A 14981-nucleotide genomic window follows, 5' to 3' on the forward strand; every position below is an offset into this window, starting at 1 on the left:
TGAATTATTTGCTGAAAGGACTATTTCAAGATCAAGTTTTATAGCACATTCATCTATTCATGGAGGGGAGGAACCAAATTCAAGTATTTTTCTGATTATAATCTACATTTCTTAGAATAAAGCAAATTTATATCTGAGCCAGCAGGCATAATTTAATTATGTTGGAATAAAATGCCCTGTGCTAAAGAGGTCAACCAACAGGTTGGGAACTCTGTCTTAAGTTTGGTTTCTGAGGCAAATACTTGAACTTCATGTGCCTTGTTTCTCATCAGGGCACATGGAGTAAATCAGTAAGACTCACCTCAGATGGAGATGTGGAGTGTAATATACTGCTAATTTGTTCAGTACTTTACAGCAATAAATTATATCAAAGGATCTGATAAAACATAAGCAAACCTTATTTATATGAATAGTTGGAGACAAGCATAGATAAAACTTACAGATAGTTCAGAAAATTCATTAAAGTTATTTTTAACTTCCTCTATCATCAAACGTTTTACCTTCTGTTTCCTGTATATTTTCCAAAGTGTTTTCTTGTTCTTTTTCCATAGCAGCATGAGGTAAGTAAGGGACATAGCTAACACTAGGTTAGATAATAAAGGGATCAATTCATCAAGAGGACACAGCAATCCTAAATTTTGCACAACTAATAATAAAGTTTCAAAATACCCTATATAATAAAAGCCTAATATGCTAAGTGTCTGACTGTTCGACCAGTCACTGTGACGCGCACTGACCACTAGGGGGCAGATGCTCTGACCCATAGGTTAGCTTGCTGCTGGGGTCCCGCTGATTGGGACTGGGTGAGATGGGCCAGACACACCCTGGAGCCCTCCCGGGGTTCATCCCCAGCCCCAACTGTGCACCCATAGGGTCTCTCGGCCTGGCCTGCACCCTCTCTCGCAATCGGGATCCCTCGGGGGATGTTGGAGAGCAGGTTTCGGCTCGATCCCTGCAGCCAGGCCAAGGGACCCCACCAGGGCACGAACCCGTGTACTGGGCCTCTAGTATGAAAGAAAAAACAATAGAACTGTAATAATGTATATCTGCAATTACATACTTCTAAGTAACCCATGGGTCAAAAGAAGAGATTACAGAGAAAATTAGAATATATTTTGAACTGAATAAAAACAATAACATGACATCAAAATTTGTGAGATGTAACTAAGACAGTGCTTAGAAATGTATAGTATTAAGTGCTTCAATTAAAGCAAAAAGGTCAACCTAGCCGGTTTGGCTCAGTGGATAGAGCCTCATCCTGTGGACTGAAGGGTCTTGGGTTTGATTCTGGTCAAGGGCAGGTACCTCTGTTGTAGGCCCTTCCCTGACTCAGGCCCTCATCAGGGTGCAGGCAGGAGGCAACCAATCGATGTGTTTCTCTCACATTGATGTTTCTGTCTTTCCCTCTCTCTTCCACTCTCTCTAAAAATCAATGGAAAAATATATTTAGGTGAAGATTAAAAAAAAAAAGGGAAGAAAGGTCTACAGTTAGTGACCTATTTTTCTGTCTTAAGAACCTAGAAAAAGAAGAGCAAATTAAACACAAAGGAAGCAGTAAGGAATAGAAGTATAAAATAAAAACAGTAGAGAAAGTGGGTATTTTGAGAAGGTCAATAAACTTAATAAACCCAGTCTGATTAGGAAAAAAAAGTACAAATTACTAGTATCAGGAATAAGAGAAGACATATCATTACTGATCCTTCAGACATTAAAACAGTAAGAGAATATTATGAAAAACTATGTCAGTAGATTCAGTGTCTGAGATGAAATGACAGACACTGTAGTTTGAAAGACAAACTACTAAAGCTTACTGCAGAATACAGAATTTCACTAGCCCTATAGAATTTAAGGAAATAGAATTTATAGTTAAACACCTTCCCATAGAGAAAAGTCCAGGTCCAGATGGCTTTACTGGTGAATTTTAAGAGACACGGAAGAAATATCAATTCTACACAATGTCTTCAGAAAAATGTAAGAGGAGGGAACACTTAACCAAAGCATTTATTTTTAACTTCATCTGTTATCAGACACTTAAATTCTTTTGCTTTACATTTTTGAAGTGTTTTCTAGTTGTTGTTTTTTGTTTGTTTGTTTTTTTAAGTATATATTTTATTGATTTTTTACAGAGCGGAAGGGAGAGGGATAGAGAATTAGAAACATCGATCAGCTGCCTCCTGCACACTCCCTACTGGGTATGTGCCCGCAACCAAGGTACATGCCCTTGACCGGAATCGAACCTGGGACCCTTGAGTCTGCAGGCCGATGCTCTATCCATTGAGCCAAACTGGTTAGGGTGTGTTTTCTAGTTTTATTTTTCTCACAAAGCAGACCTATGAGATAAGTAGAGCAAATAACTAATATCCTTAAGGTTAAACGAACTGTTCAGTTCAACCTTTCAGTGATTTAGTTGGACTAGGACCCACATCTTATTCCTAGTCCTGATATTTAAAAAAAAATATGTTTTTATTGATTTTAGAGAGAGAGAAGAAAGGAAAGGGAGAGAGAGAGAAAGATACATACAGACTGACCCAGAGTCAAGCAGGTGACTTTTTGGTGCACAGGATGACTTTCAATCAAGTGAGCACACCAGCCAGGGCCCTACCCCTAATCTTACCATTGTTAATAAGTTACCTCTTTAGTAGTTTTTTTATAACAACCTTTGGAGACAGGGCTAACCACTGACTTAACCAAGGGTAAACCATTAGAATCCTCAGCCATTGAGTTGAAGACTGGGATAGACTCTTAATAAGCCCTCAATAAATATCCCATAACCAAGCAAACAATTTTAGAGCAAGGATCAGAATTACTATGTTAATCTCCCTTTAGGATCTGAGTCAGGGTTGTAGTTGGAAGCTGGACAAAAAGAGAGTTAGGAACATCTTATTTGTCTTAAGTAACACATCAGAATACTCGGTGGAAGAGCTGGGTGGTCTGAGATTGGCCATCCCTGTAGTCGTTTATCTGATGGTGGCCTGCCTTTGCATTTAACTATCAATATATCTGAGGTGTAGAGCACACTTTTATGATATTGTGGCATAGTAACTCATACTTAAATGTCAATATAGATACTTGCAAAGACCTACAAGGTTCAATAATTTCTGGTGTGGGTTTGTTTCTCCTGTCATCACCCATTATGTATTTTTTTATAGCTTTTAAATTGCCACAGAGAGAAATTGGTCAAGATCATAATAGATGGCCAAGGAGCTGCCAAGGATTCTATTGTATGGGATGGGGAAAAGTTCAATACTGGCTTGATTTTATTTATCTAAATTGTAGGCTATGACTTCAATATAATTCATAAATATACCAAGGTAACGGCAAAGCACAAAATTATCCCATATGTTGAATGAGTGCTCTCTTTTACTCCCTGAAATTTTATGGTCTGAGATATCTTTCTTATTCCAATTATATGAAACCTCCCTTTTTTGTTAGCATCTATTAATCAGATTTTAGCATATTGATTTAAATTCTAATACCATCTCAACAGTTAAAATAGAGGTATTTTAGAAATTTTAGTTATGGTTATACAAATTAATTTTTATATCTCTTGCATGTCTTCACTAAACTTAGATTATGAGAGAATATAAATTGTCTGACATAGTAGAAACTCTTCCTTAAAATGAGGATTTGTTTAAAATGACCTGAAAGGGCCTTTTTACCCTTAAGCTGCTGAATTCTAAAATCTATACAAATGAGAGCGGTAAGTACCAAGCCTTACTTTTATGGCTGTTTGAAAAATGCTTTATGACTATAATTTTATTTGGGGGTGGACTCTTTAGTTCTGTTTTAACCCTTCCATATTTTGTGAACATGTTCTGCTATAAGATTCATGGTAATGTACTCAAACATGGCTATTACTCATTTTTCTTAAGATTTGTTTATGATGAAATCTCCAAGTTCTTTATAAAAATAACAGGATCTAGCTCATGCATCATCACATTTAATTAAGAGAGGGTAGGTGTGAGATTTAACACCCACCTGAGGCGATAGTGCTTTGAGATGAGTTCAGTATATTGCAAGAGTTGTTGGAAAGTACCATCTGGAAGACATTTGCCCATAGTGCTGCTGAATTCTACCTTCTCATAAATCTTGGTATCTAACCTCTTGCTCTGTGATGGTTTAAGTGCACCCTAACTGAATTTAACAAAGATTGACATTTGAGAGAAGAAATTCAGTAGATTTTAATAAAGGAAAGAAACAAATCCCATATAAAATTTTTATTTTGTGGGAATGTGATCTGATAATGAGATATCAAGAATTTGTGCGCTACTGCTAAATATACCAGTGAACCAGACTTACAACTCAAACAGTTTTGACATTGCTGTAGTACATACTCATTTATATTTTTTAATGGTACTCAGATTTTGGAGGACAGGGCAGCCAAATAGAATTTATAAGGCAACTTTTATCTCCATTTGTGATGTATATGTTTTAATCTGAAAGAAAAAGGCCCTTTATTCCCTTTCTCAGTGGAACATGATGCTTGGATAATCAACAAGCAGAATGCTTGGCCTCAGAATCATTCTGTGACTTGTTGAAGCAGTGCCTTGGCCTGATTTTAAAGGATCGCAAACTGGACCTGTGCTAGCCAAAGGGAGAACATTTCCTCCTACACTCTCTATTAATAAAGTTTGTGTTGTCTATATGTGACTTGTTAATGATAGGGGTGTTAATGACGACAGTTAATCTTTTCTCAACTCTTTTCTAATCCAGTCTCTTAAAAAGCTTTTAACTCCTTTTGAATTGGGAACTCATGGGCTTTTGGTGGAGGTGGAATGGTAGTTATCAGCCCATTTAACAAAATCTGAGATCGCCAGGACAGCTATAATGTGCATCTCTGCTGTGTTTTTGTCAAAATGCCACATAGCTGATACTTTGGAAATCATAAATCTAGTGGAAGGAAACATGTTTATAGAGGGTATTTTAGTTTTATGCAGTATGTGTTACAAACCTAAAACCACTTGTACTTATAGGTCCTAAAGAGCAAAGAACATGACCCGATTAAAATAGTTGTATAAATTTGGTTTCTTTTCATCTGTTTTGTCACAATAAGACTGGATAGACGATGCTTTGAAGACAAGTTGTAGCTGACAATACAGTCTTTACCTAGGCCACTAGCCTTCCCCAAGGGCCTTAGAGGGGAAATGGGAATTTCTTAAGGCTGGGCCTAGTAAAGTCACCCATCAGTGGCATATTTAATTAATACATATGAGAGGGAGCTTTGCATATGCCCTCAACCTACTCTACTCTTTAGAATGGCTTTTTTTTTTTCCTGGAGGATTTTGCCTTCTTATTAGACTTACAGAATTTATATTGAAACTCTAAAGTGAAGAGAGAGAGCTCAATGATTATACATTTTAACATTTGATCTGACTACCACCATCAAATAGTTAAGTGAGTAGTTCAGTGAGGCAACTTACCAGTGCTTTTTCTTTTTCTCCTAATTTTAATATATATATATATATATTGATTTCAGAGAGGAAGGGAGAGGGAGAGGGGGAGAGAGAGAGAGAGAGAGAGAGAGAGAGAAACATTAATGAGAGAATCACTGATCAGCTGCCTCCTGCATACCCCCTCCTGGGCATTGAACCTACAACCCGGGCATGTGCACTTGACCAGAATCGAACCTGGGACCCTTCAGTCCACAGGTCAATGCTGTATTCACTGAGCCAAACCGGCTAGGGCACCAGTGATTTTTCATAACTTTTTAAATAATACACAAAAAGCCTAGAGAAAGATTTATAATTAATATATATATATACATATATATATATATTCCTTTGCTTGTAAGTAATTATGAAAATAAAATTTGCTACACCAAGCTCTAAGAAAAGCCGCCAAAACAGGTAGTGTTGAAGAGGGACTAGAGGAGAGCCTGAATTATACAGAGCAGACCCATATCAGAGACCCAATGTGGGTGGTTCTGTGCTTTCAGGATTGATTGGTTAATGCAAATGTTAACCATTATCTGTTCTGGATTTCCCTAGCTTTCCTCTTTAATTTCTGGGGGTTGGCAGCTTTAACACATTTTTTCTTTTATCTTTGTAGTGTGCGGGGGTTTTTTGGTTCCTCTCTTTCTGCCTCACTTCCTCACTCCCCACCCCACGAGCCCCCTTTTTCCCCCTGGAAGATTCATCTGTTAAAAATGTCTTCTGCTATCAACTTGGAATGTGGATTCTGACTGTGCCTGACTTTAGTGCTCTTTGATGTTTTTCCAAGGCTGACTCTCACTAGATCCCTGGTTTAGGTGTCTTTTCCCTGACGCCGAGAGGCCTGTAAGGTGAATTTGCCTTACAGTATCATTGATATAAAGGGTTGGTGGGGCCTGCTCTTTTCTTGTATCCTTATGGGCAGTTAAGTTGCCGGAGTCTGTCTATAGATGTTGATATCTTTAACAGAGAGTTCCTGCGTATATTCAAGAAAGGGTCTGTGAGAACTGTTATGCCTGAAAGACTAGAAATTTGAGAAGCTACTCACCCCTTCCCATGGAGATTTCCACAAGGATAAGGTTGCATTCAGAGGCTTATCCTCTCTTCCTCCTGCATAGTATTGGGGTTCTACCATAATCACTCCATCATCCTGCCAGCCATGTCTCATTTCTCATACTGGAACGCTCCCTCCTCCCAAGCGCAGCTTGAACCACCAGTCCTGATGCTTTATCTGGTCCAGGCTCTAGCCCTTAAATTGTCTGTCTGGCTTTGTGTTTCATTTGACCCTAATACACTGGGTCGCACTGTCTAAAGGAGAATTATGTCCCCTCCGATGTCAGGGTGCATTTCTCATTTCTTACTGCTGCTCCTGAGCAGATCTGTAACTTCAAGGTTAAGATAAGACACATTCCATCAGAACTATGTCGTCATCCTTGCCAGCTTCTGATCTGTGACTGTCCAGGAGATTTATAAGACAATTGCATGCCATTCTTTACAGAATATTATGGTTGGACTCTGACTCCTGGCATCAGGCCCAATTTGATTTGTCAGCTGTTACAAAACCCATTTCCCAAAGAATAAGGGACTTCAGCAGTGTGCCCTTTAGGCAGGTCTTAAGAGTGGGAAGGAGGAAATTGATCTGGCTCTTTAGTCCTTGCTATTTTAGCGAGAAGGGTGGACTCCAGAATATTTTTGTCCCTTCCTCCTTGAATTCACTTGTTTTTTCCCTGAAAGGATAGTGTTGCTAAAGTGTTAATCTTCTTTCCTGTCCTTTATCCCTTCACAGAATTACTATTTCGTCTTTTCATTCTGCCATCTCCTTTGCTTTTTTGAGTTTTAAAGCATAAGAATAAGTATTTTACCCTTAAGAGAGAACATACCTATCTATTCTCTGAAGGTTTATTAGTTTACCATTGCCTAATTAACAGGGACACTGTTCCTCCTTTCTTGTTGTCTAACATGTTGAGTTGCAGGAGTTACTGCATATGTGATATGGTTTAATGGCTTAGGAATTTGGAAGGTCATATTTCCTGCTGCTGTTGTATTCAGCCCTATAATATTTTTACAAAAGCTTCTCTTTAGGGGTCTGAACAGCTCTTTGGTTTCAACATAAATTCACTCTTTACCTAGGAGGTAGGTGGTGGGGATTTATTTGGCCCATTTTAGTGATTCTGGGATTCGATTGAAAATTTATTTACTCAAGATCACACTTGGCAAGTTAATCACAGAATCAGAACGCTGATCTAATTCCTTGGCATTATTTTCATATACCAGTTAAACAAAAAAAAATTTTAGTTTCCACTAAAGCAAGTCTTTTTTTTTTAAGTGGGTTTATCATTGCCATTGCTCGCAAAAAAAAATTGACCGAAAAAAAAAAAAAAAAAAAAAAAGACTGGTCTTGGGGCATGGTGTCTAAACCACCAGAAGCATGGCTAGGTAGGAGAGACAACATGTCTGTTGTCCTAGAGTTTTGCAAGCATTTTTATACATCCGGGAGGAGAAAGATGTAATTGTTCTGAAAGGATTTACATTAGTTTTAGACAAAGGGGATGGGAGAAGGTGAAACAGGATCGGTTCTGGGATGGCACAAGTAGAGTCCTTAAGGAAGAAATGTCTCCGCTTGTGATTAGCTGTGGGCAGTAGGTTGGAAAATTCATGTGTAAATAGGATGCGAAGTCTCCTGGGATTCTGTTGCACCTGGCTTTTCCCTTTTGGATAATCACAGAAATAGCCACCTGGAAATTAATACTAAATTCCAACGGATACATAGGAAATGTGAGAAGTTTTTTCTCAGGCTTGGTCCACAGCTATTACCAGACTAATGTTCTCTTTCTCTCACTCTGGTTGCTGTAATTTTAATTTAGAACATTTTGGAATATTTTTCTGCCGGGGTCCAACCCCAGCAGGTCCAGGGGTTCCCAAAGGTGTAGACGGAGTCAGCGAAGAAGGAATGACACGAAGACAGCGTTCAGTTGATCAGCAGCCTAGCCAGGATCTCCAGCCAAGTTCTGGTCTGGATCTCCAGAGAAGTTCTGCTGTTTATTGTCTTGTTACATCCGTATTTATACCAGTTGGTTTTAATCCTGTCAATTTCTATTACAAAGGTTAGGGCGTTTCTTATCTCCATTCCAGGGAGTAAAGATTATGTAGCTTAAGCATGATTGTTTGTAGTTAAAGTGATTAACTACCCGCCTGGCACTTAGTTAAGGAGTTTCATCCCCTCCCTGACTTCAGGGAAAAATTCCTACCTGGGGAAACAACCTTTCTCGGAGAGGTGACCTTGGTTAAAACACATAGTGCTAAGGGGAGCAAACATATTAAGAACAGTATGCTATATACGCCAGGTCCCTTGAAACATATGCTGTGCAGATGTTTCTTTCCTGCAGCGACTGTGTCAAGCAGCAAGGATGGACCGGCTTCCGGCATTTTTCTTCTCATCCCTTAGCTGCGAAGTTAAAGTTAGGAAAAGTTGAAAAAAGCAACTTTTACTCAGATATCATGATGGATTCATTCAAAGTTCAGAAAATCTGTAGTTGAAAACTTGTCTGCTTTGCTGTCATACCCTATAATTTCTTCTGTTTGATAGCCAAAATAATCACCATTCTCTGCTTTTTCCTCAAGTTGATTTTTTTTTTATTGTCCCTTTTTTATTACTGGCCTATGGCAGCCACTTCTAGCTCTAAAGACAAGTATCTATAAAGCGGAGCAGGGTTTTGGAGCTCTCTAAAATGTTCTTTAGGACCAGGAGAAATGCAAATTTATGGGACTGCAGGTTTCTAGGTATTTTTTCTTTGTCTCAGTCCTTCTTTTCTCAAGTATAGGGACTATTGATATCTATATAATTTTTAGTTATATATACTTCGGATGGGTAGTAATTATTTTAAAATTTTCTATATAACATTACAAGAACTAGTGAGAAGCGGTTTTAACAGTAATGGTTGGGGTTGGACTGCTCTCCCCTACGCTTTTTTTTGTTTTTTTTTTGTTTTTGTTTTATTTTTTCCCCTACGCTTTTTAAAAAGTACTTAAGGATTAAGTATTTTTTTTCTATCTATAATTTCAGTTGAAAAGTTCTTCAGTAGTGCTTCAAAGCTCTGGGTTCTGTTTCTGTATCTGGTAATCTCTTAAAGAAGGACAGTTATATTGTATCCCAAATACTCTCCAAGCAATTTTAATTAACTGTTCAGTGACAGATGGTAGAAGAGGCCCTGTGTAAAGTGCTTCTGGTGGGCTGGATTAGGGGATGGGTGGTTTGCACTGATTCTGTTGTAGAGGAACCTAGCTTTTCCCTTCCCCCTTCCAGTTGAGCTATAATCCTGTTGGATGATCTTAAAATACTATTGATTAATTTCCAGTGGTTTTAGGAATAAGCACAGTTTTGGATTTCAAGAAACAGTTCCCTTGAGCTCTTGAGGCCACGGTAGGTACCTTCCAACTTCTTCGCCCAGTCTTCACTGAAAAGGAAAGTTAAAGCTTTTAACTTTTCAGTTTGCCTCTCTCCCTCTTAGTCTAGTACTGCTGCCAGTTGCTATGGCAACGGACTGGGACAGCTGCGCAGTGGCGCCCAGGCAGCTGGGTGGGGGCGGGGGAGCTGCCTGCCCGCCAAGCCCCAGATCTGGGAGGGAGGCCCTCCTGTTAGCCCAGAGGGAAAGAAAGAAGTGGGGCGATCCGGTAGGTAAAGGAGAGAACCCCCCTTCATCTGCTCCCTTCGGGGAGCCCCTTCTGCATGAATTTGTAAAGGGAGATTTTCCCCTTTTCTCCCTCAAACTGAAGAACACATATGTAAATCCTTGTTTTTCCTCGTGAGGCTGGGGAGGCCATGGCCACAATGCTTAACTGCATGCATCTAACCCAGGGCTCGTTTTAACCCCAGCGCTCTGAACTAAACTGCTCAGCTCCCGGAAATTCCAAGGTGAGTGGGGGTGGGGCGGGGTGCTCTCCCTGGAATATGACATTTCCTGTCTCTGGTGAGGTCGGAGGCTATTTTAATTTTAAATAAATCAAATCAGATATTTTTTTTCTTGAAGGTGAAAAATTATTTTGAAGCCCCATACTTACATTCTCCCGTCCACCTCCTCTTCCAAATAAAGTATTTTAATGAAAGCTTAGTTTTATTACAGGGCAGTAATGGGTACAGACAGTTTCTTTAGTGGGCAGACCTATTCCTAGCAAGTTCTGAAGATACGGTGTCCAACTATTTACTCTTGGAATAATTCCTTAATTTTTGCTATTTGAAGTAAATTAAATGCAACTTTTTATGCTACTTGGCCTGAACAAAATTCTGAGATTAGTAGTGACCTTCCCTAATTCTGGGAATGGTCTTGGTCAAGATGGAAATATTTTTATAGAGATTGCTGAAACAAATCTTTAAAGATAAATATGGAGTTCAGCTAAGAAAACAATTCCTGCTAATTTATAATCCAGACTGTAGGCACCATTTAACATGGTTAAAGAAGTATTCTTAAAAATGATTATGGTAACAACGTGGGAATTTAAAAAAACTAGATTCTCTGTTGAGTACCCCCTGGTTGTGCATATTTCTGAGCTTAACTCAATTTCCATTTGTGTTGCCTTCAGCTTTCCTTGGGCCAATGAATGGTTCCTCTGTGTTTTGAGGCTTCATGTTGATGTGAGTCTGGGGCCAGACTTCTCTTTCCTCCTCCTCTTTCTTTGGCCTGAAGCCAACTCAAGTTAAGAGGAGAGGTACCTCCTTAACTATTTGTATTAGTTGAGCGTTGAGAATTACTGAGCAATCCAATGACTAATTTTGATTTTTAGGACAAAATTTTTTTTCTCCTCCCTGCCCCCCTCCCATCCCCAAATGAAAAAGGAGGCTCAGTGTTTTGAGATGTCTTGCTATTGTGAGCTGATGGATGCCCTGAAGAGACAAGCTCAATTTGTTTAAGGGAAATGTACCGAGTCACTGAAAATGTGGTGAAAGATGCCTGTGCAGTCCTTTTTTTTGTGCTGCTAAGAGACTGACCAGTCAAGATGCTCAGAGCAGAAAGTTACATTTTGGTGACTTTTCTTTTTTCAGTTTTATAAAGAACCTATTTACTATAGAGGGAAAGGTTCTATCTATCATGATTCTTTTAACTGCAGGTTTTTCATATTTCTATTTTAGTTTCTGTCTTGTGAACAGTTACAGTAGTAGCCAGGAGAGACATATCACACTACTTGACTTTAGGAATCTGAAATTAGAGGAGTTAGACAGTTGTGCCGTCTAATTTTGGTCCTGTTGGTTGAAGAGAAAGTTGTGGTTGGGAAAATGGGGATAGACCCATTTTTCATTAAATTCGTAGGATTCATATGTAGAATGTTTCAAGGCCTGAGAGAAGGGTACCTAGCAGTCGTGTTATACCCTTTGTATCTCATCAAGAAGAGACAGAAACTTGTCCTGGCCTATGCTTTCTCTGCTCCCCTGTGCTCAGTTGTAATGGGAGTCTAGCACAACACACAGCAAGCAGGTCTCTCTCAGTTTAGGAGGGCCTCCCTGAGGATAGGGCTGGCTTTTAAAGGATGAGAAACCTGGCTGGGTAACGCAGTAGGTGGAGCATTGTCCTGTGCATCAAAAATATTTCAGGTTCGATTCCCAGTCAGGGCACATACCTAGGTTGCGGGTTTGATCCCTGGGGAGGGTACAGGAAACAACCGAATATTGATGTTTTGGTTTTTAAAAATGTTTTTACTGATTTCAGAGAGAGGAAGGGAGAACAAGAGTGATATAGAAACATCAATGATGAGAGAGAATCATTGATCAGCTGCTTCCTGCAGGCCCCCTACTGGGGATCGAGCCTGCAACCCTGAGCATGTGTCCTAATGGAAAATCGAACTGTGACCTCCTGGTTGATGGGTCGGCACTTAACAACTGAGCCACACTGGCCTGGCAACTAGTTGTTGTTTCTCTCTCTAAAATCAATAAACATCCTCAGGTGAGAATTTTCAAAGAGAAGAGACAAATTTTAACTGCTCACATGGATTCTGACCATTATGTCCTTCCCATTTGCAGGAACCTAGTGGCCTTAGTCCTTCAGGTGGAACAGCGTGCGACATGGGAAAGAAAACCAAGCGAACAGCTGACAGTTCTTCTTCAGAGGATGAGGAGGAATACGTCGTGGAGAAGGTGCTAGATAGGCGTGTGGTTAAGGGGCAAGTGGAATATCTACTGAAGTGGAAAGGCTTTTCTGAGTAAGTGCCTTCTCTTAGGCCTTAGGACTCTGCAGAGGTAGACACATTTGATTTATTTCCCCGTGAACCACCACCATTTTGTCTTTTTCTTTCCCTGCCTGCACTCCTTTCCTAAGAGTCAGAAGACACAGCAATAAACTAAACAAAGTCTTCCCCTTCTTTGGAGCTGGTATTCTAGTGATAATGCTTTTGAGAGGCAGTATAATGAATTGGTTAGGAACATGGACTTGGGAGCCAGGATGCCTGGGTTCAGATTCTTATGCTACCACTTATGATGATATGAGCTGGGTGACCTTGGTTAAGTTCCTTAATCTTTTTTTTTCTTCTCAGTAAAATAGGGATAAGAAATAATACTTGTAATAGAGATGTTGGGTAGATATACAGAGCCTGACACATAAGCTCAGTGTAAGTAGAAACTGTTACTGTTACTATTCTTTTGGATATAACTAAGCTAAAATACATATGTTGAAGAAGATGATAAAGATAGTCATCATCATGGATTCTATAGCCCATAGCTTTCCAAAATGATCCCTGGATCTCAGAACTGCCCTAGGATGAAGCTCCTTCCTTCCTTCCTTCCAGTTCTATTGTTACTTGATTTTTTAAAAATTGATTTTAGAGAGAGAAAGGGGGGGGGCACCAATTTGTTATTCTACTTATTTATGCATTTATTGGTTGAGTTTTGTATGTGCCCTAACTGGGGATTACACCTATAACCTTGGCATATTGGGATGGTGCTCTAACCAGCTGAGCTAAAGCACTTATCACAATGATACTTAAATATGAGGCCACAGTCCCGTGTATTGTCCCCTCACCATACCTCCTGCCCCCAAGTATTTATTTTTGAAATTTTCAGATGTACAGTGAAGTCAAAGAAATTGAGTGAACACTCAGATACATAACATCTAGTTTCTATAATTAACATTTTTTATAAAGTTTTTTTCTTCTTTTTTTCTTTTATTGCTTAAAGTATTACAAAGGGTATTACATATAAGTTTTTTTTCTTATTGATTTCAGAGAGGAAGGGAGAGGGAGAGGGGGAGAGAGATAGAAACATCAATGATGAGATAGAATCATTGATCGGCTGCCTCCTGCACGGCCCCCCACTGGGGATTGAGCCCACAACCTGGGCATGTGCCCTGACCAGAATAGAACCTGGGACCCTTCGGTCCGCAGGCTGATGCTCTATCCACTGAGCAAAACCAGTCAGGGCAACTACAATAAACATTTTAATATAACCTATCCATCTATTCCTTAACCTATCATTCTATTTTTTAAAAATACCCATTTGCCCAGCCAGCATGGCTCAGTGGTTGAGTGCCAACCTATGAACCAGGAGGTCATGGTTTGGGGCACATGCCCAGGTTGCAGGCTCAATCCCCAGTGGGAGGCGTGGAGAGGCAGCCGATTGATGGTTCTTCTCATCATTGATGTTTCTATCTCTCTCTCCCCCTTTCCCTTCCTCTCTGAAATCAATAAAAATATATTTTAACAAAGAAAAATACCCAGTTAAAAACCTTCTTTTTAAGTCAGCTTTAAGGATGATACTAAAGTGATGGCCAGAATGCCTGTTAGGCAGTAACTGGTTTTATGCTGAAGTACTAAAGTAGGTTATTATTTTCTTTGGAATAAATAGAACTAGATACATTGAAGCATAGAAGTAATAGCTTGAAAGGTGAAATATGCCTCATTTGCTGGTTAATTCTTTTCTCAGGATGTCTGATAACAAAGAATAGATTTCTCAGAACTCCAGTGAACTGATAGGACATGGTTTAGGCTACTTGGGGTGGTAATATCCAGTAGAAATATAATGCAAGCCACATGTGTAATTTTAAATATTTTGGTGGCCACATAAAAGAAAAGTGAAATTAATTTTAATAATATACTAGTATTTTATTTAATACAACATACTAAAATGCTATTTCAACAATAATTTTAAAATTGTTGAGATGTTTTACATTATTTTTTCATATGAAGTCTTTAAAATCTGATGTATATTTTACATTTTATAGCACATAGTTCAGATTAGTCATGTTTCAAGTGCTCAGGAGTCACATGTGACTAGTAGCTACCATATTTGAACATCACAGCTTTAAAGTGTAAGGTTTAAGTATACTAAAAGATTCAATGTTTTGACGTATCTTTGGACAAAGGTATGAATCAGGAGCCTTTGGAACATAAGGTTATTTCATTTCATGAATCAAATTTTCTTATCTTGAGCACTGTTTTAAGTGGGATAGTTTGTGCATTATAGGATGCTTAGCATCTCTATCACATAGAGCGCTATAAAGGTAGGTATCACAACAATCAGAATATTCCCTTCATATTTCTAAAGAAAGATAGAAAAGGAAAAGACAGATTAAG

The 14981-nt window shown here is 39.0% G+C and overlaps 1 protein-coding gene across 4 annotated transcripts in view; it reads left to right on the forward strand.

Annotated features, from left to right (window-relative positions):
• CBX5 (chromobox 5) overlaps positions 1-14981 on the forward strand; it is a 38041-nt gene that overhangs the window by 6036 nt on the left and 17024 nt on the right. Inside the window, exons 1-2 of one of the 4 annotated variants that reach the window (XM_006756944.2) lie at positions 10018-10100; positions 12439-12617. In XM_006756944.2, coding sequence (XP_006757007.2) covers positions 12481-12617 — 137 coding nt within the window. In that variant the 5' untranslated portion in view covers positions 10018-10100; positions 12439-12480. Of the gene's footprint in view, positions 1-10017; positions 10342-11113; positions 11133-12438; positions 12618-14981 lie in introns of those variants that run through there. The other 3 variants (XM_006756946.2, XM_006756947.2, XM_006756945.2) reach the window with 3 other exon arrangements.

This window comes from Myotis davidii, unplaced genomic scaffold (genome assembly GCF_000327345.1).
Source record: "Myotis davidii unplaced genomic scaffold, ASM32734v1 scaffold233, whole genome shotgun sequence".
Classification (NCBI taxonomy): domain Eukaryota; kingdom Metazoa; phylum Chordata; class Mammalia; order Chiroptera; family Vespertilionidae; genus Myotis; species Myotis davidii.